This window comes from Haliaeetus albicilla, chromosome 20 (genome assembly GCF_947461875.1).
Source record: "Haliaeetus albicilla chromosome 20, bHalAlb1.1, whole genome shotgun sequence".
NCBI lineage: Eukaryota > Metazoa > Chordata > Aves > Accipitriformes > Accipitridae > Haliaeetus > Haliaeetus albicilla.
Genome location: NC_091502.1, coordinates 7,100,769 through 7,126,248, shown reverse-complemented (window position 1 = coordinate 7,126,248; position 25,480 = coordinate 7,100,769). Strand labels below are relative to the sequence as shown.

Genomic DNA, 25,480 nt, shown 5'->3' with positions numbered 1-25,480 from the left:
GCTTGATGAATTGTTTGGCAGGCTGTGTCCAGCCTGCATGACCTAGAACTGCTAATAGAAAAGGTGAGCTATAAAGATGTTCATGAATATTTGGTCCTGTATTGAGTTTAGAGACTTGTCAGGTGAGTGATCCCATCATTAATAGGTGCTTTTGCATGAAAGTGAAAAAAGCTGCTCTGATTTCTGTTGAACTCAATTCTTTCGTCATATTTTAATATACTCATGATGCACTTAGGGGACTGTGTCCCTATGGAAATAAGACACCTCCATATTTCAAGCTGGAAACATCCCATACCTTTGGCAGGTGGAAGGTGCATTGCTTCTCAGACAATGTTTCTGCATGAACAATTAAGAAATTTTGTTGGGGAAAAAATGTCACCACTGACGAGTGATATAAGTGAATTGCTCGTTTGGACTTTGGCACCTGTAATGTAACTGAGGTCCATAAATGAGCAGTCTGAGATATTCACCCATAGTGTATCTTTCCTGTTAACAAAGAGAGCTTCAGTGCTGGAAGCAGTGTAAAGGGTATATTTTACTGAAAGGAAAGATATTTCAGTTGTTGTGCCAGCCAATGGGTATAGATCTTACCTTAGGAAAAGGAAGCCTGACAAAAATAACAACACATCTCAGACTATCTTTTCTTTTCTTTTTTCCCCCTTCCCAGTCACCACTTAGTCTTCTTCTGAGAGAGTTAACAAAGAGCATTACAGAAAATGAGATGGAATCTGCTGCCTTAAATAAATAGAAAGTTAAAAATACCTGCTCAGTAGGGCTAGAGACATCTAGACTGAAGAAGACTTGTAAACTGAAGACCCGATAGACAGAGAAGGGTCAATACAAACCCATGTTGTAGAATATGGACTGTGGTGTTTAGGGGGGAGAGTTCTGCTGGATGAGAACTGTCTCATCAGTAGTGACTCATTTATAGCAAGTACCACCTCTATTTAGTATTTTCCTTTCTTATTAGTAGTTTCTCTGCTTTTCATCACTTGGCTTTTCTGGCTTTACTCCCTTAATGTGCAGTTTAGTGTTTTTGTACCTTATGATCTCAAGCCTCTTTAACCTTTTCCTAAGGGAAAGCCAAATAAATACTTAGTGTTGTCCAGATGAAAAGTTCTCTGGCTGTGCAGAGAGGCTGTATCTGGCTTATGCAGTATATGAGGAAACCAGTAGGAAGGAGCAGAGTGTAGACTGGAAGACCTGCATCTCAAATCTTTTAAAAGAGTTCAGTGCATAAAGGCAATTCAAATTCAACACTGAAGCAGGGAAGTTCTGACAGCACTCTGGCTTGCTCTACAAGAAATACTTAGGTGAGAAGATGAAATAATGATTTGAACCTGGGAAAATCAAAACTACACCAAAAGGAAGTGCTGAAGTGCATTTGCATATTATTTGAAACGTTATATGTTTAAGTAATCTCTTTTTGACTGGCAATTCTATTTATTGAATTCATTAATAATTGGTCTTATGTGCTGTCTGGTGTAGTTGGTACCATTGTAAATGCTAACATGAAATATTACTAATATTAAATCATACTAATTTTAGACTGATAGAAAAGTGTTGAAAGAGAAGTAAAAAGTTAATACTGTAAAGAATTCTGTTCATACCTAAAGATACCATCAAACAACAGTGACTGGGGTAAGTGACAGTCTGTTAAAGTAAATTGTCATCTTTACATGGCTTGATATTTTTAGCCATTGTCCGTAGCCAGTCATAAAAAGCATGCATATAAAATGATGTTCCCTTATAAGAACTGTGAAAAATAGGTGTGTGGCTGATTTACTTCATATGCCTTTGCTACAGAATTAATGCCTTCCACAGTTGCCAGCATGCTGGAATTATGTCTTAATACACTATTAATAAATATGAGTAGTGGCCATTGTGAAGGAGCTGTATAGATAAGTTTCAGATTGTTCCAAAGATGACAATATAATATAGTATCATTCATAAGATCATAACAAAAATACCTTTTAACTTGTAGAAGATTGGATTCAAATGAGCTGTTAAAATATTTTAATAAGTTACTAAGAGTGATTTAAATACCCAGTCTTCCATAGAAGTAATTCACAAGAGAGATGTGAAACATATCTTTACTTGAGGATTTTCTGTGAAGTTCCTCACATGAGGATAACAGGCACATATTATGCACGAATGAAAAAGGTTTCCCTCATGAATCACAGATATACTAAAATGACATAAAATGTGAGCACTTCCACCATGAACACTCTTGTTTTAAAGTTTCTACATGCTCTTCAGTTCACCTGCATGACATTCCTCTTGCAGGAGTTATCTGGACATTGTAGCTGTTTAAAAAAAATGCTATAGATCTTCTTATGTTTTGGACCGTGTTCTATAATTACACTGCTTTCAGAAGCCTCACTGAATGCAAATACCTTTAACTGCTTGCCAGGAAAAGAATACTTTCAAAATAATAGGGATCATAACTAAAAAAAACAGATAAATTCTGTGCTTTACTCTTTTTTGACTTCAGTATTCCTCTGGATGACAAAGATACCCATTTTGTTTGAGTTACTCTTTAAAATCATTTAAAACTCATATACAACCAAAGAAGCTCATATTAAAACCAAATAAATAATTAAAAAAAAATTAAAGCAAAAAAAGAAATGGTACATTTAGTTAAGGGATTATGGGGATGTGATTGCTTTGGAAATATTTCTGGAGAAATGGGACTTAAAAAAAGGATGTGGGCCAATGGACAGCAAGGAAGGAATCTAAGCAAGGCACAGGTGTGGGAAGGTACAGGATTGAAAGTTAGAGGGAATTAATAAAGCTGTGGGGAGAGGTGCTTGTAGGCAAGGCAAGGATGTCTACAGAACAGATGGTAACTATTTTCATTAGAATAGCTCCTGTCTTAAAATCATGTATAAGATTCAGATGTCATTATCTCAGCTTGCTCATCAACCTTCAAAACTGAAATATCTAGAACTTTCTTTGATAATCCAAGAAAGCCGTTGAAGAAAGCTGCTATCCATCATCTCCAAGATTCCTTTTCTTCCAATTCAAAGCCTTATTCATTCCTAGAATAAAAAAGAAATGTAGCACCTTTGATTTTTATCGAGCCATAATAAAGCAAATTAGTGTAAAAAATTATCGAATTCAATAATGAATGATAACACATATATAATTTATATAAAAGAAACATACAGACTATATAGTTAATTATCAAATACTTAAAAGCAACGTTGGTATCAAACAGTAAATGATGCTTCACCTAAGTAAACATACGTTTACATATACAGCCTACCAGCACATGAACGCAATACAGTCAGATTGTGCAGTGGTGTTCCACTGCCAGATATTATAGAAAGTGGATGAAGAGCAGTATGTTTCATGCAAGGACTGTGAGAACAGATTCCAGTACAGTGGACTGCTGGTCCTCCTCCTGGTTCAATCATTTACACCAAGGAACAGTAACATCAGTAGCTTCAGGTCAGGGGTTCATTTTAAAGTACTTAAAGCTAGAAGGAATTTATTTAGATAGCTGTATTATGAAGCTGTTCTGCACTTCAAAACATGAAATCAGCACCACTCAGAAAGCATGGGAATATGGTAAAAGTCAAAATGGTTTATGCAGTCTGAAAACAGAATGACAGTCAAAATTCTGCCTGGAGACTATTTTTGTGTCCATCACATTAATCTGAACAGCTGTTACAATGTTTCAAATCATTTCTGGTTTTCTTATCAGCATTTTGATATTTCATTTTCAAGTGATCTTATATTTTCATCAGAGACATAATAGGAAGAAAACAGTGTTAATGAAGCATGATGTATGTAAGAAGAGTCTGATGATGTTTTTACAGGGAAAACCCTGAAGCCAGTTTCATAAACTTGACTTAATTAATGACATTCTAAAATCATTTAGCTTTTCCTTCTTTATTTTTCCCAGAAGGCTTTCATTAAAAACTCCATTTTTGTCCAAATAAGTTCTTTCTTATCTGTAAGATAAAAGCCAGAACATGTTTCTTGAAGATCTTTGTACTGCAGGAGGATGATTATTTGCACAACTTTAATTGCTGTCCAGCTGGGTTATAAGAAGGAAAGATAAAACATAGCAGTAATTAATAGAAGGATAAATTGGAAACTTCACTGAAGTATTTTTGAGGTGATTAAGTCTTCCTATGATCAAGAATTTACCATATTTGTTCCAAGGGGATTAAAGTAGTGATTTTTACTTCCAGAGTATAAAAATTTCAGCTACCAATGAATCTGACTGTATCAAGACATACACGCTAGTTTTATTTAAAAGTAAAATTTAGTTGACTCAGGTCAGGCAAAATTTAGAGAGTAACAGGTGGCTGCTAAAACATCCTACAGTCTTTTTAAGCATTCTTCTTTTCTAGTTTCCTGTTTTAATCCATGGCAGATGTGTTTCTGTTCTATATTAAATGCATATGCTATTAGTCTTTTGTGAGACCATTGTGTATTTAAATGGATATAATGTTGAAAAGAATTAAAACAAATAGCAGAAAAAAGGTAAGCAGTAATTGATACACATTTAAATTAAAGCTAGCTAAGCAAGTCGCCATGAAAACTTATTTATGAAAAAAGTTAGTCATTACAGCTACAGTTTAATATTTAGACTAAAATTAAAAGTATCCTCTTCTGAAAAAAAATACCATTGATGTGTATGTACTATGTATAGTAACGTGCTTACTATAGCAAGATTTACACACCCTGTCTGCAGATATGATAATCTTTATGAAGAAATAGGTGATAATGTTCAGGATCAGCAATGCTGAATTAAGCCAGACTTTAAACATCCTCCAGAAGTTAATCAGGTAGTTATGTGCATTGCCAACTTGCTTAAACATGCCAGCATCATAGTTAAGGGGAAATTTAACCTGGCCAAGACGATTTGAATCCTATGCTGTTACTTCTCTTCTAACTGTGTGTAGAAGAAGAGAAAAGCAATATGCATATAAGTTTACAGAGCTTAGCTCTGAAAAAAAGGCTAATGTTTGGGAAATCATTTTTTTATTTGGAAAAAGAACTAGATAGTAGATACCTGTCTCTCATCAGAGAGCAATTACTCATCTGAGTAGCCCCATTCTCTCTTTATTTCAATGGGAGGAAGGAATTCAAAATCAGTGAAAAAAAGAGGAATTATTAAATATTTTGTAACCTTCTTGGCTTTCACGGTCTTCAGTAAATTTGCAATCCCAAACATATTTTGGTTCATATGGTATAGTAATCATTAACATAAGTCATTGGATGATAATTTGAAGATAATAGTTATTGCTAAAGGTGAGGACACTCCCTGCACTTCCTTCCTTTAAAGTAATAAGATTGAATTATCGGCACTGGTTAATGCTAGATGAATTTGTAAAGGTTAGCTTAAAATAGCTGAAATTTATTGTGACTATTATAGTCACTATTTATTGTGACTATATAATCTATTATAGAATTTGGACAATTACATACGTTTTAAATCCTAGTCATTTCAAGTGTAGCAGTACTTTCATCTTAAAGCTAACAAGACTCCCCATGGCAGTTAGTGGCCAAAAAAGGAGCTAGATCACTATCTTTGCATCAGGTCTGCAGAAGAAGATGCACACCCACACACACACCCCCCTCCAATCCTGGTGGACTACTTGAAGCTGTGTCTGCAGCGTACCCTTCTGGCAAAGAGGTCTAATAGGACACGGGGCTGCATCGTTCTGCTCCTGGGAGGCTGCACCCAGAATACTGCGTTAAACCCTCTCCAGTGGGACAGACCTGTGAGCAAACTGCAGACACTCACACAGGGAGCCATTCAGATGGTCAGGGAGTGGAAGCACAATGAAGTATAAGAGGCTGAAGAAGTTGTGTTTGTTTGACCTGCAGAAAAGAAGGCTTAAAGGGGGGCTGCTAAGTTCTGCCTGCTACAAGAAGGGCTAGAGACAAGATGAAGCCAGACTCTACTCAGAGGTGCACAGCAAAAGGGCAAGAGGCAACGGCCATAGGTTGCAGTGAGGCAAAATGCAACTGGATAGAAGCGGGGGGAAAATATCACCGTTAGAATGGTTAACCATGGGAACAGGTTGCCCAGGGAGGCTATTGAATCCCCTTCCTCAGAGGTATTAAATTTCCACTGGACAAGACTCTGAGCACCTTCATCTAACTTCTGACCAAGCTGACCCTGCTGTGAGTAGGAGGCAGGACTAGGTGACCTACGACTTGCATTTTTCTGTGATTCTGTCTTGCCCAGTCTTCAGCTGACGCTCCGGAAGGGCTCAGGTTGCTTACAGACCCCATGTCAGACTTTCTAGTCAGATGTAGAAGTCTTAGATACTGTAGGACATCTAAAATAAGCTGAAGGCTAGGCGGAGAACACCAAAGTACATATAATGGCACCAGACGGCTATGTTGGCAACAGTGTCATGCCCCATCTGTTTAACTGGTCCTCTCACATTGTCGTCTGCCCAGATCCAGTAGGCATGCATAAAATATTCCTGAAACACAGTGCTGGAGTTGACCTTATGAAAATACACTCATGGCTTTCTTTAAAAATAATTTAAAAATAATTGGAGGAAGAAGAATTATCCATTATACAGAAAATAGAGTGGTTAAAGTATTCGCTTAGGGATGAGAAACTCAGATCAGCTGTCTTCTCTGCATATGGGGTTTCAAATTATCATACCTCATCTCCTTTAGTACTTTTCACCTTACCTGTCTGAGGACTGTGCGTTTCACCTTTTCCTGCTGAATTTATGCTTTATGCAACAAATTCTGGATTCATTAGGCCTGAGAGAAAAGGTGACACCATAGCCTTTTTGTCAAGTCACTGTGTGAGAAACATGATCTCCTATTCCTGCCATGGTTTCTACATGCAATAATCCACTTTACAGTGAAATATTTCATGGGTTTATTTTTGTTATATTTAAATGGAGTATTTTATAAAAGATGGATAAAGACTTTTAGTTAGCTAAATCACTCTGAGAGGGGAAAGTACTACCACCTAAATACCTAACCCTAGGTTGGGTTACCAGAGTCTACATGATCAGTGTCTGCATCTGATCATGTCTGATCATTCAGAACCAATTTTTTAAAGATCCCTAGACTTGTGTTCAACCATAGACAACAACAAAGTATAAGAAGTGCTGACAGTAAGGCATCCTTACTTTGATGTGAGAGGGCATAATTGTTGCATCCATTGCGTAAAAGGAGAACTGAGAGAAAAAGAGGAAACAGGAGCAGCAAGTGTTCTATTAATGTATTAGAGATGGTTTTAAAGGTGATGAGAGATGTGTGATATGGACATAAAATGTATATATGCAATGTGCTGCATATTCTCTGTAATAACACACTTGTTCTAATAAAAGACCAGCAAGTACTTCCATACCATTCCATATGAAAATCTGACTAATTTTATGCTTCTGAAAGTAATGGCTTTGCATTTATTAGTATTGTATTACTCATAGAACTAGAACTGAATCTGTAGGAGTATTACATTTTTAATACACTTTTAATGAGATCTTATTTTAAGTAAGGGGCTTTAATTTAATAAAAATTAACTAAAAAATGAAATTGCATAGCAATACCCCAAAGCACTCAGGATTTTGGCTTGTATTCAACAGTTCAATGATTCTAGGTGGTAGGAGAAGAGTGAAGCACACAGAGTAGGCGACAGCTATAGGTTATCAGAAATGATGGACAGCAGAGTAAGAAAAGAAAAGATCTGAAATTAAATAAATTACTTTAGTGTTGGAAAGCCTTTTCTTCTGAAAGATCTAAAGACATACTAAAAGTGCTTATTACTTGGCAGAACTAACTGGATTTGAAGAGTCTGCCTACGTGTTACCAATTGACATGTTACGAATTCATTGATGTTAAGCATTTGTGGATATGTATTTTATGGCAGGTCCTGTTTTTGATAGAAGATTCTTTGCTGTCTTGTCCTTCTACATTTGTATTGGCCTGGAATTCAAAGGTTGGGTAGCAGTAGAAGGGAATTTATTTAAATGCTTTTTGACTGAAATGGACTCACGAAAAAAAAGGCCTTCCTTCCCTGGAAAACCCCAAGTGGAGCCATGAGTGAAAAGAAACAAAAAGGAAAACTGTTTAGCAGCGTGCTCCTTTACAGGCAATAGGTCAATTGTTTTTGGAATAATTTTTCTTCACTTAAAGTGGCATCCTCAGTGTCCAGTGGTATGTGATGTGATGATCACATATGAGGTCTATAGCAGAACTGCACATGTTAAAGGAGGAAGTGTAAAGAAACAATGGACAATTATTGGTCAGCCTGATTAGCAAGGATAACTGACTGACCTGGGAATTCCTGTGACACCTCTGGGAGAAATGGGAAAACAGTTCAAATGCTCTCTATAACCATCATTCAGTCATGTTACATTTTTAATTGTAGGATTTTATCAACAAGTATGATTACATAGTATTAGTTGACTTACAGGTAGTTAATATACTAGGGTGTAAACAAAATGCATTTAGGAATTAGGAGATTAAAGTTTCAGATATTGAATTTGGCTGCTGTATGTGAGCTGAAAATTAATCTTACTGGGATCACAATACAATTAGTGTTATTGCAGTATAGCTAGTGCATGTGTATTGTGAAATACAACTAAGAGAAATTAATGGCTACTTTTGGTTACATAAATTTATTCCCATTTCTTTAAAAGCCTATTATTGCTTTTTGGAATTTGTTCCACATACACTGAGATGTCTCGTCTCTAGTGTGAATACAACATATGCTTGAATTTCGTTTACCCTAGCATTCCCTCTAAAGATTTAAAATACATCAGTTATTATCCATACCATTCTTTGATAATGAGGATTATCTATAGGACAATCCTTGTGCCACTTTACCGGGGCATTTGTATTGAGAAACCTATGGACCTAAAAGTTCTTGTTAAAGATATATTCAAGTGTGCAAGGACCAGGATCAAACAGGAGAGAAGCCTGGATGCAAACCCAGCATGGGCAAGGCCATGAGTTGTGGTTTCAAAGAGCCACCAGTTAAGACTCCTTTGGGAGGTACATAATGTGCAGTGAGTGCTTTCAGTGCTTGCAGCTTTTTCTTAGTTAAGTCTAGCTTTAAAATATAATGCGCGTAGTTCACAACGCACCCGTCTTAGATCTGCCTAACTGCCCTCTACATGCTTAAATGCAATGTTTAAATTCTCCTAGCTCTTGCTCAGAAAAAAAGTTAACAGCAATAGGCACCAAACTTTTCTTAAGCAATAAAAATCACTGAACACCTTAATGAGTCACTCAGTGTGACCAGAAACATCTAAAGTAGGAAAGTGTTCAGCAAGTAGGGATAGACTACATCTACATTAGTAACCCAGCCAGGCCAGGACCCACAGTCTGCCCCAGGGGCACGTGGCATGGCACAACTCTCAGCTAAACACACTTCCCTCCAGAACTGGAGACCTTCATCCATCCCATCTGCAAGGAACAGCCCCTGGTCAGGGGCATTGTCTGGGAGGTGCATGTGGGCGCAGGTCGAGATGGTGGCAAAGAGCGTGCTATTAGCAGAAATTATTCAGATTAGCAGAAATTGGCAGTGCTTGTGTCTCCTCTGCCTTGGCTTTCTCTAATTTATTGGTATGGGTGTATTCATTAGCTGGTTAAAACTTACTGCTCAGCCAGGATGGGCACTTTCCTACAAATCCAGTTATGCCTCTTGTTCCTTGTCTACCTAAGGAGATTTTTCTCTGGTTTTCCCCTATCTCATTATTTTTTTAGGGTAGGACTCCCTTAATTTCTCATGTTAAATGTGTTCTGCCTTGCCTGGAATAATCAGATATTAATTGAGTGGAAGAAAAGAGGAGAGCCCAGGAATGTGCCTATGTGGTCTAATGTTAAAAACAATTAGCTGGGAGTGGAAAGGCTGAATTCCAGCTCTGTTCCAGTCACTGTTGGAATGGGGTCAGTGCATACATGGACCGGTTTAATTAAACTGGTATGTATTGCATCTCCAGTTGTATCGGTATGAAGTTCTGTATGGACATCATGCCTGAAATTTGCATTAGATAGGACAGATGAGAAAGTCAGTCTGCACAACATGCATTTGTTATCTATGCCTGTTTACTTTGGTTAGGTGAGAGAAAACAGAATTTGGTCCAAGGTATGTAAATGCTATTTAGTGTGTATATATTCACACTAAATTCAAACAGTTAAGGCAGCTCATATATCTTATAACTCTTTTCTTTTGTCATGTCACATCTCTCTGTGAATTAGTCTACATTCCATAACAATCCAATTAATAAAAAACTGTCTATTTTCTGGCAATATGCAGATGTACAAATTACATTAATCAATCCATGCTATTTGAGGTCTTTCCTGTTCTTACTATGAGAAACATGAAAAATCTTTCTTTGACAAGATTGCTTGCAAAATAGCTTCAGCAAATCAGCAAATTGAGAAGATAAATGTAGTCCTAGAAGAGATCAAGTTAGGCCTGGTGCAAATCACACTCCTCCAGTTCTTTCGAATCCATTTTTTCTTCTAATGCTTTATAATCAATGAAAACTTCTGTGTCTGCCAAGGTGCTGAGAAGGAAAGAGCAGAATTGCCACTATTGAGGCACAGCAATTTATTTTCAGAGATGACTTCCTTTGTACCAAGGAAATCAGTAGATAGCATTCCTTCTAAACATACAGTATCTTCATCACATTAAAGTATTTTTCTGTGATCATGTGTAAATAATTAACAATTATATCTAAATTAACAGTATGTATTTCTGAGTCCTAGAGATATTGCTGCATATTGTTTATAGGCTTGCACCATAGTTCAAATACACTTAGCACTTCTAATTAGTATTTTAAAGATTACCCACACTATTAAAAACTCACAGCTTAGAATTGAATCTGTGGAAGGTCTTGGGCCACCTACTTTAAAGTACATATTCGTAAAATGTAAGTCTTCAGGATCTTCACTCAGGTATTAATTCTTTTAATCAATAAATATTCTGTAGCTATATAAAAATATTTGCTTCCAGCATGCCAGACCTACTAAAATATTGACAGCACTGAAAAGAAAAATACGTAATCTTGTCAGAGCCTATGGAGTAAGCATTCCCATTTTTATCTCATTTCCTGGGTCTAACCCAGCAGATACTTTAATTGCATGCTTTTTAGAATGAGGTCCAACAATAAGCAAGATCAGGAGAAGAAAAGGTGGTAGTACAACTTTTCTCCAGCAGTCCTACAGCCAGCATGTTGAAACTGGAAGCTGGAAGCTTGGGTTCCCTTCCTGTGGAGGAAACAAAGGCTCCAAATAATACCTTCATTTTCTATACAGTGTAAAACGTCTTCAACAAAAGAGACCAAGAATCACTCCTAAATCCCTTCCAGCAAAAACGTGGTACCCTCAGTGTGCCTGAACCACCCAACCTGTATCATGTCAGACAGCAGAGGCTTTGATTTGTGCTTCCCACACTCGTGCTGCGCACTGTAATCGTGGTGTTGGACGAGTGGGAAGGATGAGGAAGTGTCCCCTGCAGCACCAGTAAAGTTGATAACAGCCAGTTTACTTAGGCCTTTGATTTGTTTGAATAAACAAGGATCTACCTATGCTACATAAATGGGCAGTTTCATTACTGCTGCTAGGCAGAAACAATAAAACACCTTAATCAAGATTTTCTAGGAAAGTATTGATAGGGATCCATCCTTGTCTCACTTAGCCAGAACTGCTTCTTTAGTTGTAAAAAAAAAAAATGAGTGTTTAACACCTTTTCACTGAATGAACATATTTTCTGAGCTCACTCTTTGCAATACACTTCTCAGAAATGAAATCACGTGCTTCGAAGGAGCTTTGGAGAAGAGCCAAACTGAGATCCGTAAGGCTGTGCCTCGGTGCACATATCCAACAGAGTATAATGTACTGCAGAGCTCAGCCCTCTATCCTGACCATTTTCAAGTAGAATCAATATAAGGTTTTATGCTTTAAAATTGTTGCCCTAGTTTAGGACATTACGGCTTCTATAACCCTTTCCGTGCTTGCTGGGCAATTAAAAGCAATACTTTGCATCTGCTGAGTAAAGCAATAAGCAATTTGTATAGAACCTTATGGTATGCATCTCTTGCATCAGCTACCATGCAGATTTTAGGAAATACCTGAATGTATTTCTTAGCAGTATCAATCATCCATCATCTAATGCCATTTTAACATAAGATCTAACAAAAAAAAAAAATTCCTATTTCTTTTGATAATTACTTCTTGGAATATATTTAACATTTATGGGAGTAGGCATGGTAAGACAGGGTCTTACTGGGAAGCAAGCAGCTCAGTGCCTCTTGGTCCCATGGATAGTCTGTGAATTACCTTTATTAAAAATTGCTAAAAAGGAGTCTTAACTGCTTTTACCATTCTCTGTAATTTTAATTCTGAACATAGATTTAAATGATGACTCTATCAAATAGACATTCAAACTTATGTGATGTGAATTTTTAATTGATCAAGTGTTAGAAAGGGGAATATTAAGGGTTTGATTTATATCCACTTACCAAGCCAATACTGTAGAACAGGATGTTTTACTGATTTTAGGATCTGGTAATATGTAAAAACTCTCTTGCACACAATTAATTTAATTTTTGGAGTGCCAGATCCAATTGCAAATACTCTTATAGCTTTTTGTAACTCTTCTAAGGTAACATTTGTTAGATATGTGGAGCTAAACTGGCATTTGTTATGAAGAGCTGAGGCTCCTTCTCTTATCTTGCATGGGGTTTTTGTAATTTTAAAGCATTTGAGCCTCCCTAATCAAAAGGGATGATGCCGCAAAGTCTTTGATAATTAGTTTCTGTGTTTCAAAAAAAAATAAAAAATGATAGACTCACACTGATCAAAGAATCTTAGCAGTTTCAACACCAAGAACATAAATGTTTGTCTTGATCAATTTGTGAGGGATTTCTTGAATTCCCTGGAAACCCAACTTGAAAGCATGACTCCAGGCACAGTTTTGAACAACAAATTAGATCATGTAAACAGACTTAGCCAATTTCAGTACTTACAGGGTCACTATCCTCAGAATATCTGGGTGCTTCATGATCCTTAATGTACTTAAATGAGTTACTAAATTATTAAGACCACAACTCAAATTATTAGCAATTTATATAGAAAGTTGAAGAAAGCTGATGTAATTATTCCATTATTCTACTGTGCTTTGCAGGTCCTAAAATGGTAGAATTCCACGGTCAGCAATTTCAGATCAACTCAAAGGATGGCAAGCCACTTTTTACAGTGGATGAAAACGAGGTTGTAATTGGCACAGATAAACTTCGAGTCACAGGTTTGTAACAGTTTAAGAAATGCCCAAACCATAGCCACAAAAAAAGCACGATAAAAATGGCATTTTTAAATATGTCATTGCGTGTGAACACAATTTCTGGTTTTACCTCATTAGGAAATAGAAATCTGAAGATATTCTGACCTTTTCCAATAAATAATCAGTAAGAACTTTTAACAGCAAAATAATATGTATACATAAATATGTATATATGTCTGCATGTGTGTATTTTATTTTAAAGCCAATGGTGATTGAAACTGTAATGGTGCATTTTTTTTTTTAATTACTTAATGTTTCCAGTGCACACTGTTGACTGAGGCTGAAAAAAGTCTAGATATTCCAGTTTGAGTTGTATTGAGTTTTATTTGTGAAAACTTTTTAGACTCTCTCTGATGTTTTTATATGGTTTTATCTATCAAAGTGAAAGCGACTGTATTTCTGCTCTGTGTGTAGCACTTATGTCACATAATGGTATATGTAGTATATTTCAAATGTCACCTGTCAAAAGACAAGTTTGTCTTAGGCTATTTCTGCAAATCACCAAAGTACTCATTTACAAAATAAGATGTCAAAAGTTATCACGTGAAAACCTATTTCCTTTCATATGACCTGATAAAGTCAACCTTCATTTTCCAGGTGTAAGGGTGCATTAAAAGAGATACATCAAGGTGTGATTTCTCTTTAAGCAGAAGAGTCCATCAAAGAAAATACTGAAATTATCTTGTAACTTGTTTTCAATTACATTTTTAATATTTTTAACCTGATTGCAACTATCATGTTTAACTTTTGGTAATTATTGGCCCTCTGAAATCTTGAGGTCTTATTTTTAATGAATATATTCATATTATTTCACTGTGCAAGACTACAAATGTGGTAGTAACTATACAATTAGTGTTTCAAAGCCAAAGTTAAGTTATAATAAATGTGCTAATAAATTTTGTTTATGCCTGAGGGTCTTATCTTAAGTTTTTTACTTTTTAACCTAATTGAAATTACAACTTTGTTTAACCAGGAAACCATATCAAATAATTATTGTTTGCCCAAGGGATGCTAAACTTTAATAGAAAAGCATGTTTAACAAAGATATGAAAAACTGCATAATTGTTAACTGATTTGGAAAAGGTCTATCTCTGCTCAAAGTAAGTAAAAATCATTCATATATGAGTTGAAATTGTTATGCTAAAACATGTATTCTGACTCGTCCAATATTAATCTTTACACTGCAAGGATAATTGTTTACTTTAGCAGATATTGTAGAAAGACACATTGCCTGTTTCTGTTTTACACTGTAGTACAATTCAAAAGCAAATCCATTAAAGTCAGTGAGGTTATTTCAGTGTAAAATTAATATAAGTGAGCAGAGATTCATGCTTACTTTGCTTCAAATTAATTTGTTAAAATTGTGATTTAAATGATACTATTAGCATGAAGGATAAATTAGTAATACTTTGCATACTGAGATAATTTTTTAAGCATTTTAGAGAACAAGATCAATGTGAAATAAATTTTCAAAAGTTCATACTATAAGAAACAGACTACCTCTTAAAATACACAAAGAACATTTTGCATTTTTTTATGTACAATATAGTGAACGATTTGATTTTGCTTCTCCTTATTTATGTGAATTATGAAAAGCTCAGTAACAATTAGTAAGAAAACCTGATGGATTTCAACTAAAATATACTACAGCAGAGAGCAAATGTCTGTGATTTATGGTATTTCAGGAAAAGTCTAAGAGTAAGCTAATCCAACCCAACACCTCAGGAACTGTCATTTTCCAACAATTTGGTGTGTTTAACCTCATACTATTTCAGTCAGGCATTTTCTGGCCTATGTGGTAGAACAAAATAGCAGCAGACTCTCTGTTCTCCTGAGAAGAGCAAAAGCCTGGGGAAGACTATGATCAGCGAAGTGTCTCAGATACCCCACAGCATCACAGCCAGGTCTAGATGCCCATGTTGAGACAACTGAATTGAACCTCCAGTCAACACAGTCAATGCAGCCCAGAGCGTGAAGGAGACACCTAGACCTGGCATGTGGGGAGATCTTCTGCCGACCAAATGCAGTTGTCTACTTTAGGATGAGCTCGATGGCTCGCCCATCTTCCTTGAATGTAGTGGCTGAGTTCAGATGCTAAAACATAAGCATCCAGCAGTGTTTGAAGCACCTCGGGGTATGTGAGACACCACATGGTATCGCTTTATCTACAGGAGACACTTCCTTTGATCGTGGCAGCTGGAGGCCAAGCAGGATGTACAAGGGTATTTTAGATGGCAGTAGGTACTAGGCATAGTAGGTCAGGCAACTAAATTCTGCCTCTAGCTCATCTGTGACACCTACGTCACAGACACTTAAATTTAAGTGTATGAAACTGAAGCTCAGCTTAACCCTTCATGACAATTAATGCTACTTGAAAGAGGATGTACTCCAGTTACGTACTCTTTAATACTATTTCAGTAATAACCTGCATCTTTTGCAAACGCTTATTATGCTGCTGCAGAGGTATCAAACATCAGCATTTTGTTCTGGTAGGGTTGTCATTGGTGACAGTGAAACCCACCTTGTAACAGCGTGTTGGCTGGCAAAGTGCCAGTTGCTTTATAACTAACAATATTGTCGTGACAGGAGTGAAGTCACAGCACTGGCTGCAAACAGAATCCTCCTGCACAAATGGCTAGAGTCCATGGCCACAGGAGTCTTGTTTTTCACTCCCTTGCCTGCCCTGCAAACTTGCCAACTAGAAGGCTGTCCATAGAAGGGAGAAAATAGGCTCAAGTAAATAAAATTATATACAATAGAAAAATAATTAGCATTCAGCAGATACAAAATGGTCTCAACTACTACACAGAAAAACTTCTTAACAAGTACAAATTACAATTTATACATCATAACTGTTGTATCGGATAATATTTTGGTGATAAGCAGGTAAGAAACTAATAGAATGCAGTTGCTTTACCCTCCACTCTTTTTGAAAAAAAGCTGGTAGGGCAGAGGGGATTGATATCTTTATGTACAAGCACATTGTATCAACCTTTCTCCAGTTTACTACTTGTCCTTCTGCTTGCTTGTGTTTCATAATCTCTTGAAGTATTTGCTGAGTATTGTTGGTGATTTTCTAGTGCTCTGTTCTGTGGAAGGGTTTTCAGTTTGAGTAGCTAACGCTGAAGTGCAATGTGAAGATGTCTGTTTAATTTAAACGCTTCTGCTCAGAAGGTAAGTTAAGCAGGAGACAATATGAGGGTATGAATAAACATTCTGTTAGACTTTGAAGAGGCAGATAGTCCTTGCTTGATAGGGTTGGGGGGGGTGTTAATGAACCTTGCTGACTTCAGTCCTCTCAGTAAGAAAATTAATATCTTGATCTTGTGTATTCTAGGATTAAATTACATTATATTCATAAACAATGGTGTATAAAATAGTAAATATAGTAATATTCATATCATAATTAATGTTATTTCTTTACAGTTTAAAAGATAAAGTACGTAATGAAGACAAGAAATCAGTTTAGGGCCATTTAAAAAAAAAAATTGCCCTGAGGGTATTTTCTTTTAGTGTCATACTGTTCAAACTTAATGCTGTTTGATGAAGAAATTTTTCTCCCAGGAAGGCAAGCTTTTACTCTTGCTTTGAGGTGACAGCTCTAGAATATGCAAATGAGCCTTTTTATTCCCTCTTACACCACCACTAACCCCCCTCTCGCTAGAGCGTTAACCCTGACGTTTCCTGTTGGCTTTCTTCCATTAGCCCCTATTTCCATGCAAGTGATACTATCTCTGTTACCACTTACCTGTCTTTATAGAATCATAGAATCATTTAGGTTGGAAAAGACCTTTAAGATCATCGAGTCCAACCATAAACCTAACACTGCCAAGTCCACCACTAAACCATGTCCCTAAGCACCACATCTACACGTCTTTTAAATACCTCCAGGGATGGTGACTCCACCACTTCCCTGGGCAGCCTGTTCCAGCGTTTGACAACCCATTTGGTGAATAAATATTTCCTAATATCCAATCTAAACCTCCCCTGGCGCAACTTGAGGCCGTTTCCTCTTGTCCTATCACTTGTTACTTGGGAAAAGAGACCGACACTGACTTCTCTTTAAGAGCAGGGTGTCCGTTTTAGGAAGTGGGAGACCTGGGCTGAATTCCCTCCTTGGCCCAGGAGACTTCAGTCCTGCAGTCCCACCTCCCAGGACAGTACTCTTCAATGCCATACAAAATGTTAAGTGCCCAACATGAGGGAACAGCTGGGAACAAACACTTTTGATGTCTGCCAGCAAAGTGAAGCTCTGCCCCTGGCTACATGCTGTCTCATTTCATCCTCTTTCATGGTTCACCTTCAAAAAGAGGAGAGGGTGAGATCCCCAGAGTTGTTCACTGCTAAGCGTGGGCTTCAGTTTCCTCCAGTGAGGAGGGAGTGCTCCAATGACAATGCTGTTTTATAAAGGCATTCAGAAAGATTTTTTTAAATTAAAATTATGTAATCGCTGGGGTTTAGCACTGACTCCAATGCTCTTGGATTGCATGGGCTGAGAACTAGCAATACAACTGGGCTTCTCTGGGGAGTTTGGTCTCTCTGCACTCTCTGCCTTGTTTTTGAGCCACAGTGGTGCTTGGACCAAGAGACTTGCCATCCTGGACCAAGAGACAGGAGTAGATCCCTAAAACAAGGATCTGCTTTATTTCGAACAAGGCTTCAGCAACCATGACTGCACTCAGGCCTCACAAATCTCTCTTTGTATATATAGATGTTCTCCCTCGTCCTCTAATGAATTTTGCCAGGCTCCTCTTTCTGACATCTCTCTGTGCATATATGGTCATGATTTATCAGCTCACATCCCTTTCATAGACAGACAAGTAGGTCATATCATTTCTTTTATAACCTTATCAAGCTACATCTCAAATGCAAACAAGCACTATTCATTTTTATATCACCAAATATGAACTTCTCTGTAAAAGGTGCTGTAGTGATTGTATGGATTTCTACAGATGACAGAGGAATTATATGAAAATCAGGCAGAGCACAGAGTAGAGCTCTTCAGAGACTGCCCACAGTGGTGATGTCTAATGCGGAGACAAAACTCACCAGTTGAGTTTTAGAGACACATCTTCTGAAGTCATTATTTATTATTTTGTATATATTGTATATATATTATTTTGTATATCAGCAGTAGCAGATAATAAACTGTGTTCATGTAGTTAAAGTACAAGGCTCCACTTACCTTTCATTACTCTGATTATTACTCTGATGGCTAGATATGCCATTTCATGAGTCTGTAAGGAGCCATTAATGTTACTTTTGCAAAATATTAATGAAAGTGATTATTTCCTTCCCTAATCTTTCTAATAATTGAAACTATATGGTTTATAGCAAGTGGACTAAATAAAAAATGGGGTTTTTACACAGGGACATAGCAGGAAAATTTATAAAAATGGAAACATAAGACTAGATTTTTAATAGCAGTAAACCAGTGTCATACCATTAGGTTCCATGGAGCTGCTCCAGTAGGGACTGGCCATTTCAGTGCTTTCAATCTGAGGACTGTATCTACAGTAACGACACACTATAACATGCAAAGAGTTAAGGTGCTTTACAAATGTGCCACTCAAAATACTTCACTGGAAGCCTTCACTTCAAGAAGGACAGGCTGGAAAGGTGAGGGGGGAGTTGCCCTTTATGTGCAAGAGCAGCAGGAATGCAGGGTGCTCAGCCTTGGGATGGATGAGGAGCCAGCCGAGAGCTTATGGGTCAGGATTAGAGGTGCAGGTCAACATGGGCAACGTTGTGGTGGTTGTATGCTGCAGACCACCTGATTGGGAATAAGCAGATGAGGTCTTCTTCGCGCAACTGGAAGAAGCCAGGTGATAATTGGTAAGTCTTTCTCTGCAGAACAGGAGTGTTATCGAACACTCAGCTTTTCCTATAGACCTTAAAACAAGATGGAAGTGAATCTTGTATCCAGAAACTGCACCAAGATCCTCACTATGTGAGACTATTATTTAGATCAAGAAATTGGCACAAGGTCAAATTCTGCCACCGTGGCCATCATATGTAAGGATATGCAGCAGTGTGGCAAGGCAGGAAATTTCAAACTATGCAGTTTCATACAATTGGTATTACAAGAAACTATGCAGCTTATCTTAAGAATGGGAGTTCACGCGTATCGTATCTTCATTGTACCTTATCCTACGACACTGCAGCTAAGCTGGTACTGAAAATGGCTGAAAATTAGCTGTCTAACAGAAAAGGAAGTGGATTCCAAACCACACTCAAGTGGAAGAGCACACCATAGAAGGTATGTTGGTATAGGAGATGCATGGATGAGTAAGAAAAAAGAAGGGGAAAATAAAGGAAATTAAAAAATGCCTTCCACAGTCATGAAGCCAAAATGTGCATCCATAACAGCATTTTGTTCAGTCAGGACTGCACTTTTGCTGCAGGTCTGATGGTTCTGACAGTTCTCACGTCCCACTGGTTTATACCATGGAGGAATGAGGAAGCAAATACCGTGGATTCCTTTTGGATGAAACCGAACTGAGAAGTGGGCTCCAAAAATGCATTTACTTCATCAAAATTGCAAATTTGTTTTAAGTCCACAGGATGAGACTCGAGTTGGTCCAAAGTAAAATCCCCTAAATCTTTATAGTATGAGCAGCAGATCTTTAGCACCAAGTATATCACTATATAAATCCACACCTTTCAGGTCACATTACCTCCTAATGTAGACATACCTAAAGACTTCCCAGAACTACAGTTGGGAGACATTAAGATGAAGCTATCATCTCCCCTGAGAAATCATGTGTTTGGAGATCATTCGAAGTTACTGACAAGAAAAGTCTTTTGTTAGCACAGGTAGTGTTGTGACAGTATATATTTCACTGAAATTACAACCCATTCACTATAATCCAAGAGTGAAGAAAAGAGTGAAATGCTTGCTTTGCTAAGAATTGTCAGGTAGGACATAGCGGAATAGAGGACAGTGAGGAATCATGATATATTCTCAAAGGACCACAGTATCAGAAGGATCATATTTGAGGCAGTCCCTCAAGGAAAACTTGAATGCATTGCCACCTCTAGCTGGCAAGCAAACTAAGTCAGAAGTTTTGACAGATCAGCATATCCCTGCAAAATATCTTAGTTGTACCAAATCAGCATTTTCTGACAGACTTATTTAATTCCTTAAGTTTGTTGGGTTTTTTTCATCATCTCCAATGTGTAAGGTTGCCACCTTGTAACACCCACCAGCAAAAATACAAGAACAGGCGAATAATTAAGTATGTCCGGCCAGACACTAGGTTTTATCTTGCAAAATAATCTTAATGCTAATGCAGAAGGGTTAAAGTCCTGCCTGAATTAATGAATTTTATATTTTCCAGTGTTATATTCATTCCAGTTAGCAGATCCCAGAAAGAATCATTTCCTTAAATTGATGATGAGGATATCAACAATAAAATTTAAATAGAAGCTTAGAAATCCATGCTTCCTTGAAGTGGTGAAGTGATTTAGTATGGTAATTCTTATATTTTGTGCACTTCTCTTCCATCAAAGCTAAGGAGATTTCATTCTAAGGAATCATGATTTCAGCTAGAGCTCTTCTCAAAAAGCAGCACATTCCATGCATTCTTAGGACATCCTGAGACCTTGCCCCCAGCCCTCATGAAGTGATGGTCTTCCTATCAGCTGGCTCTGCAATGTATTCATTTTTAATTGTATCTCTTGATTTCACCTTTTTTTTCTTTTACCAAGTTCTCTGTGGTTGCCCCCACTGATTTTTATTATCTTTTTCTCTTTATACCACATCTAATACTAATACATCTATACCATCTACACCATACTTTCTAATCATCCATTTCCCTTTGTCTTTCCTTCCCTCTGCCTGATTCTACCTGTACTTTCACTTTTTCATCCCAATCTCATCAAGTCTTTCAGGCAGAAGACAAAACCCCCAGTTTTCTTTCGTTTACACGTATATTTGCATTTAATATGTTAACTATGATAATATTTAAATAAGCATGCATATGCATGCGTGCATATTCACCAGCCTGCAGCTCAAAAGGGGTCCTAAGAGTTTGTTTCTCTAGATGGATTCCAAAGCCCTGACTTAGGGCTTTCTACAGCCCAGAATTCTTTCCTGAGGGTAACTGCGTTCTGTTTTAATTAAAAGAGCAGCCAGAAAAGCCACGTTGAGTAATATCCTAACTATTAAAATAGATTGTCTTGCTACGTATTCACCTGAAAAGTACTTAGATATGTGAATCCTCTAAGCCGGAGAAGATACTCAACCTAGGGCCTCCCCAATTTTGGATGAGTGCCTTCACAAAGCCAATGAACAGGTGAGAGACTCCACCCTTGCTGCAGCTGATGGTGTTTAGCTGCTTTTTTGAGCCATCTCTGTTGCTGAGGGGCTTTTGCACTACGTCAGCTAATTCCCTGATCCCAGTGAAGGTTAGGTGGGAGATGGTCCCTGAGCTGGTGATACTGCAGTGACGTGAGTCCTCGGGAGGGCAGAAATGGAGGTGCTTGGAGAACTTTCAGGTCCAACAGGGAGGCTTCTCTTGGGGTTGGGTTGAAACTACTCATTTCAAGAGGTAAACTATCTGATTCTGTACTCATTACCATTTTATGTGCATAAATACCATTTTATATTCAGCAAGTCTGTGCAAAAATAGGGGAAAATCTTTGATGAAGCTATGCACCAGAACTTGTGCTATGTATAGAATAGTCTAAAATAAATATGGTTATTTTGGTCTGTAATATTTACAATGGTTTTGTGGGATTTTAATTATCTCAACTCTAATGGAAGCTACATTGTAAAAATCTTATTTACTTATTTTGTTGTCCCAAATAGTGTAAAATTTCTCTGTCTTCAAACTTTTTAGATTTCATTTTAAGAACTTACACCTGTACTTTTACATTACCTGTGTATCATGTTGTTTCAGTCAATACTGTAATAGTAGGACAGTTGGTATATTTTAATTGTCTTCTTAATTGTTAATATCTGTTTTCTTACCTTAATTTCTGATATCAAAGTGGCCATATAAATCCCTATTGCTATTTTTCTTACTTTTGAACTTCTACAATATAGTATTTTTCTTTTTTTTTGCAGGGCCTGAAGGAGCACTTTTTGAACACTCTGTAGAAACACCACTTGTGAAGGCAGAAGCTTTTAAACAGCTCAGGTAAGAATTTATGCATAAAAACATAAATCTAATAAGTAAATGTTGTTTGCTGTAGATACATATTTCTGAACATGGGATTTTCAACAGCATTTACATAACTAGTAACTTTTTTTTGTTTTACATGACAAATTACTGTTTTGAAGACAAATTATACATTGCTCTGCAATTTTGAAATATATTATGAATTTTTTATTGTTGATGGTGAGTGTATAAAGCCACATAATGTGGAGAGTTTTTCTGTAAACTTCTATTTTTTAGTTTTGAAACACTTAAGTATGACTTTTTCTGCTATGTTATAATAGAAATTGCTTCTCTGCAGCATGTCATTGACCTATAATTAGTCAAGATTTTTAGAAACTAGTATCAATCTGAGGAAACAGACTAATAAGAAAAATTTGGAAATGTGCAAAGCTCTGTGTGACTAAAGAGCAGGTTGGGGTGAGAAAATCATTATGAAGTACTTTGTAAGTTTCAGAGTTCCTTAATTCTCAGATAGCATTTCTTTGTGTGTTGTTCTATGTAATTTTGAGTGTCCCAAATGAGTTTGTAATATGTTGATTACGATGAGGTAATAAGCTCAAATTACCTTCTGTTCCTGAACATGTTGCATTTCATTTTATAAGCCAGTTCAAAGAAAGATTTGAAATGGAAGAGGATCTCTTTAACAATGATACTTCTGTCCTTTCTCACACTGACAGTTTGCTACTTCTGTCATAATTTCTCCTCTTAGTGTTTTTTCTCCAACAGGGATAACTATTAGAGAGTAGTGGAAGATGATTAAAGCTTTCAAGAACACTGTCTGTATCTTGGTGACTGAATTTTCAAATTGAGAATGGCAAATGAGAGGGAGACTATAAAGATACTTCTTTTAATTTTCTCCTTGATATTTAAGATTTACTTACAGCAAGATACCTTGTGCTTGCATTTGAAGACACAATGAGCTCAAGACATTAGCTTTTTATGTGTTGATGTCCACTTTCAAAACTGTGTGTCTTCTACTATGGTAGAATTTGGATGTGCCAGACTTTGAACAATATGTAGGATTCTGCATTGTAGTGAACCCTGTCTGGTCTGGTAGGGAGTGTATTCATTATGTGGTAAATTTGTCATTTCCTGAGATCATCTCAATTTTTATAAAGTAGGACACTGAATTTTGTAATTACAAAGTCAAGAAGCTCTCTGCAAATTTTAATTGGATACATATCAATTATTTTCTGTGGTTGTTACTTCAAATGTATCATCAGTTAATATTTTAATGGGCTTAAAGCTAAGAGTTTTATCCTATATCCATTATGCTATATTACATTTTAAGTTTGTATCTGCACTTCATTTAAAAACAATTACACTGTTTCAGACTACATACAACTATTGTTATTATAAATTTTTCACCTGTTTTTGGAATAGGATATCATTTGAATGAGAATACTGCGATTAGTTCAAAGTGTTAGTAAAGCTCTTCTGCATGGATGAGTTTACCTCGTGGCTTATCTCTCTGGCAATTTTTACTGTGTCAACTATAAACACATGTTTTAATCTAGAATGTTGCTATGTGTTACCAGATGTCAAGTGTAATAGTTAAAACCCTATTCAGTTCTGTCTTCAATTAACTTAAAATAGTGGGAAGTACAGATTCTTCCAGAATATACAGAAGTTTGCTAATAATTATAATAATGTCAAGGAAGTACCTACATGCCCACATCAACACTGATAGTTGTGACTGACATTAGTATTTGATACAAATCCAAAGCTGCTGAACACCTGTACTGGAAACCAAGTTAGCTTAATCCTAAGAAAAATACTGAATATCAAGGCATGAAGCTGTGCAATGTATACAACACTCACTGATGTCCTGTCAGGCCTTTAGCCACAACAGTTCAAAATGCCTCATTCCTTGAAATTTTTTTTTTTTTTCCTTCTGTCTTTACCACCCATAATCAGTGTCAAGTCTGAAAGCAGAGATGGCAATGATTCCATCGAGGGCTTCTGGGGAGGCTCAAGAAGCAAATATATTTGTCTGCAGTGCAGATGCTAAGTTAAGATATAGGCAGAGATGACCAATTTACAAAGCTCTTCCTGTAAAAAGGTTGCTTTCAAGGGTAATCTTAAATGTCAGTGTAAACAAAATTCATGCATTCCTTTGTGAAGGAGCTCGGACAACTTTGCCAATGAATGGCTATTTTGTAATGCTTTATAAATATTCTGTTTCATTCCACACTGTTAAATACAGGAATCTACCGACAGAAAAGCACTTCAATATTAGAATTTAAAATGCAATTTTAAGTATTACTTTTCTATTTTAAATTTAAATATCCTTCCTTTCCAGATTAAGTAGTGAGTACCAAGTTATAGGTAACATAACCTATTTGCTCACCTCAAGCCTCATCTCCACACTTTCACCATCTATTAATCTTCTGCTATTTTTCCTCTATTTTTCCTTCAGTGGTTGTGCTGTGCCATGTGAATGTGATATGCTGGATGAATGTGATATAAAGTGCCATGGTATGCAGCATTAAATACAGGGAATACTGCTTCAAGAAAACCCATCTGTTTCAAATGTAGTTGCATGTTTCAAGGAGCTGACTGGAAAGCTGTTAATGCTCATAACTTTTCAGCTTGTGTCATATGAATGGAGGCCACATTCACTCTCTGTCTTTCAGATTTAGAGCAGGATTGCAAACAAAGCTGACACAAATGGCCTTCTGAATTATGCATTCTGCTGGCTTTCCTGTCCAAATGCTGAATTTCAAGGTAGACTGCTTTTCTGGAAACAAAGAGATAAGTGTGTTAGAACGTATCTTTTTATAGCTTAAGTAATGGAGACAGAGCAATGCAATTGTACTGTGGTCAGTAACTGTGTTCTCATTCCGTAATTTGAAGGGAACATACAGAGTCCTTTTCAGTCTAATAGATTGAATTCATGACTCGCCCATAAAGAAAAGGAGATGTGCTTGCACTTCCAACTGGTAGGAAGAATTATAACAACAAAATCTACATTTCAAAATTGAAGCTTTCCTAGGTTTAAAATAACATTGTCTACTCTTTAATTCCT

General features: G+C 36.8%; 1 protein-coding gene across 4 annotated transcripts in view; it reads left to right on the top strand.

The window, feature by feature from the left end:
- Positions 1-25,480, top strand: part of SGCG (sarcoglycan gamma) — a 162,662-nt gene that overhangs the window by 112,675 nt on the left and 24,507 nt on the right. For all 4 annotated transcript variants that reach the window (XM_069808152.1, XM_069808151.1, XM_069808153.1 and 1 more), the window contains 2 exons: positions 13,133-13,252; positions 22,359-22,431. In XM_069808152.1, coding sequence (XP_069664253.1) covers positions 13,133-13,252; positions 22,359-22,431 — 193 coding nt within the window. The remainder of the gene's footprint in view (positions 1-13,132; positions 13,253-22,358; positions 22,432-25,480) is intronic.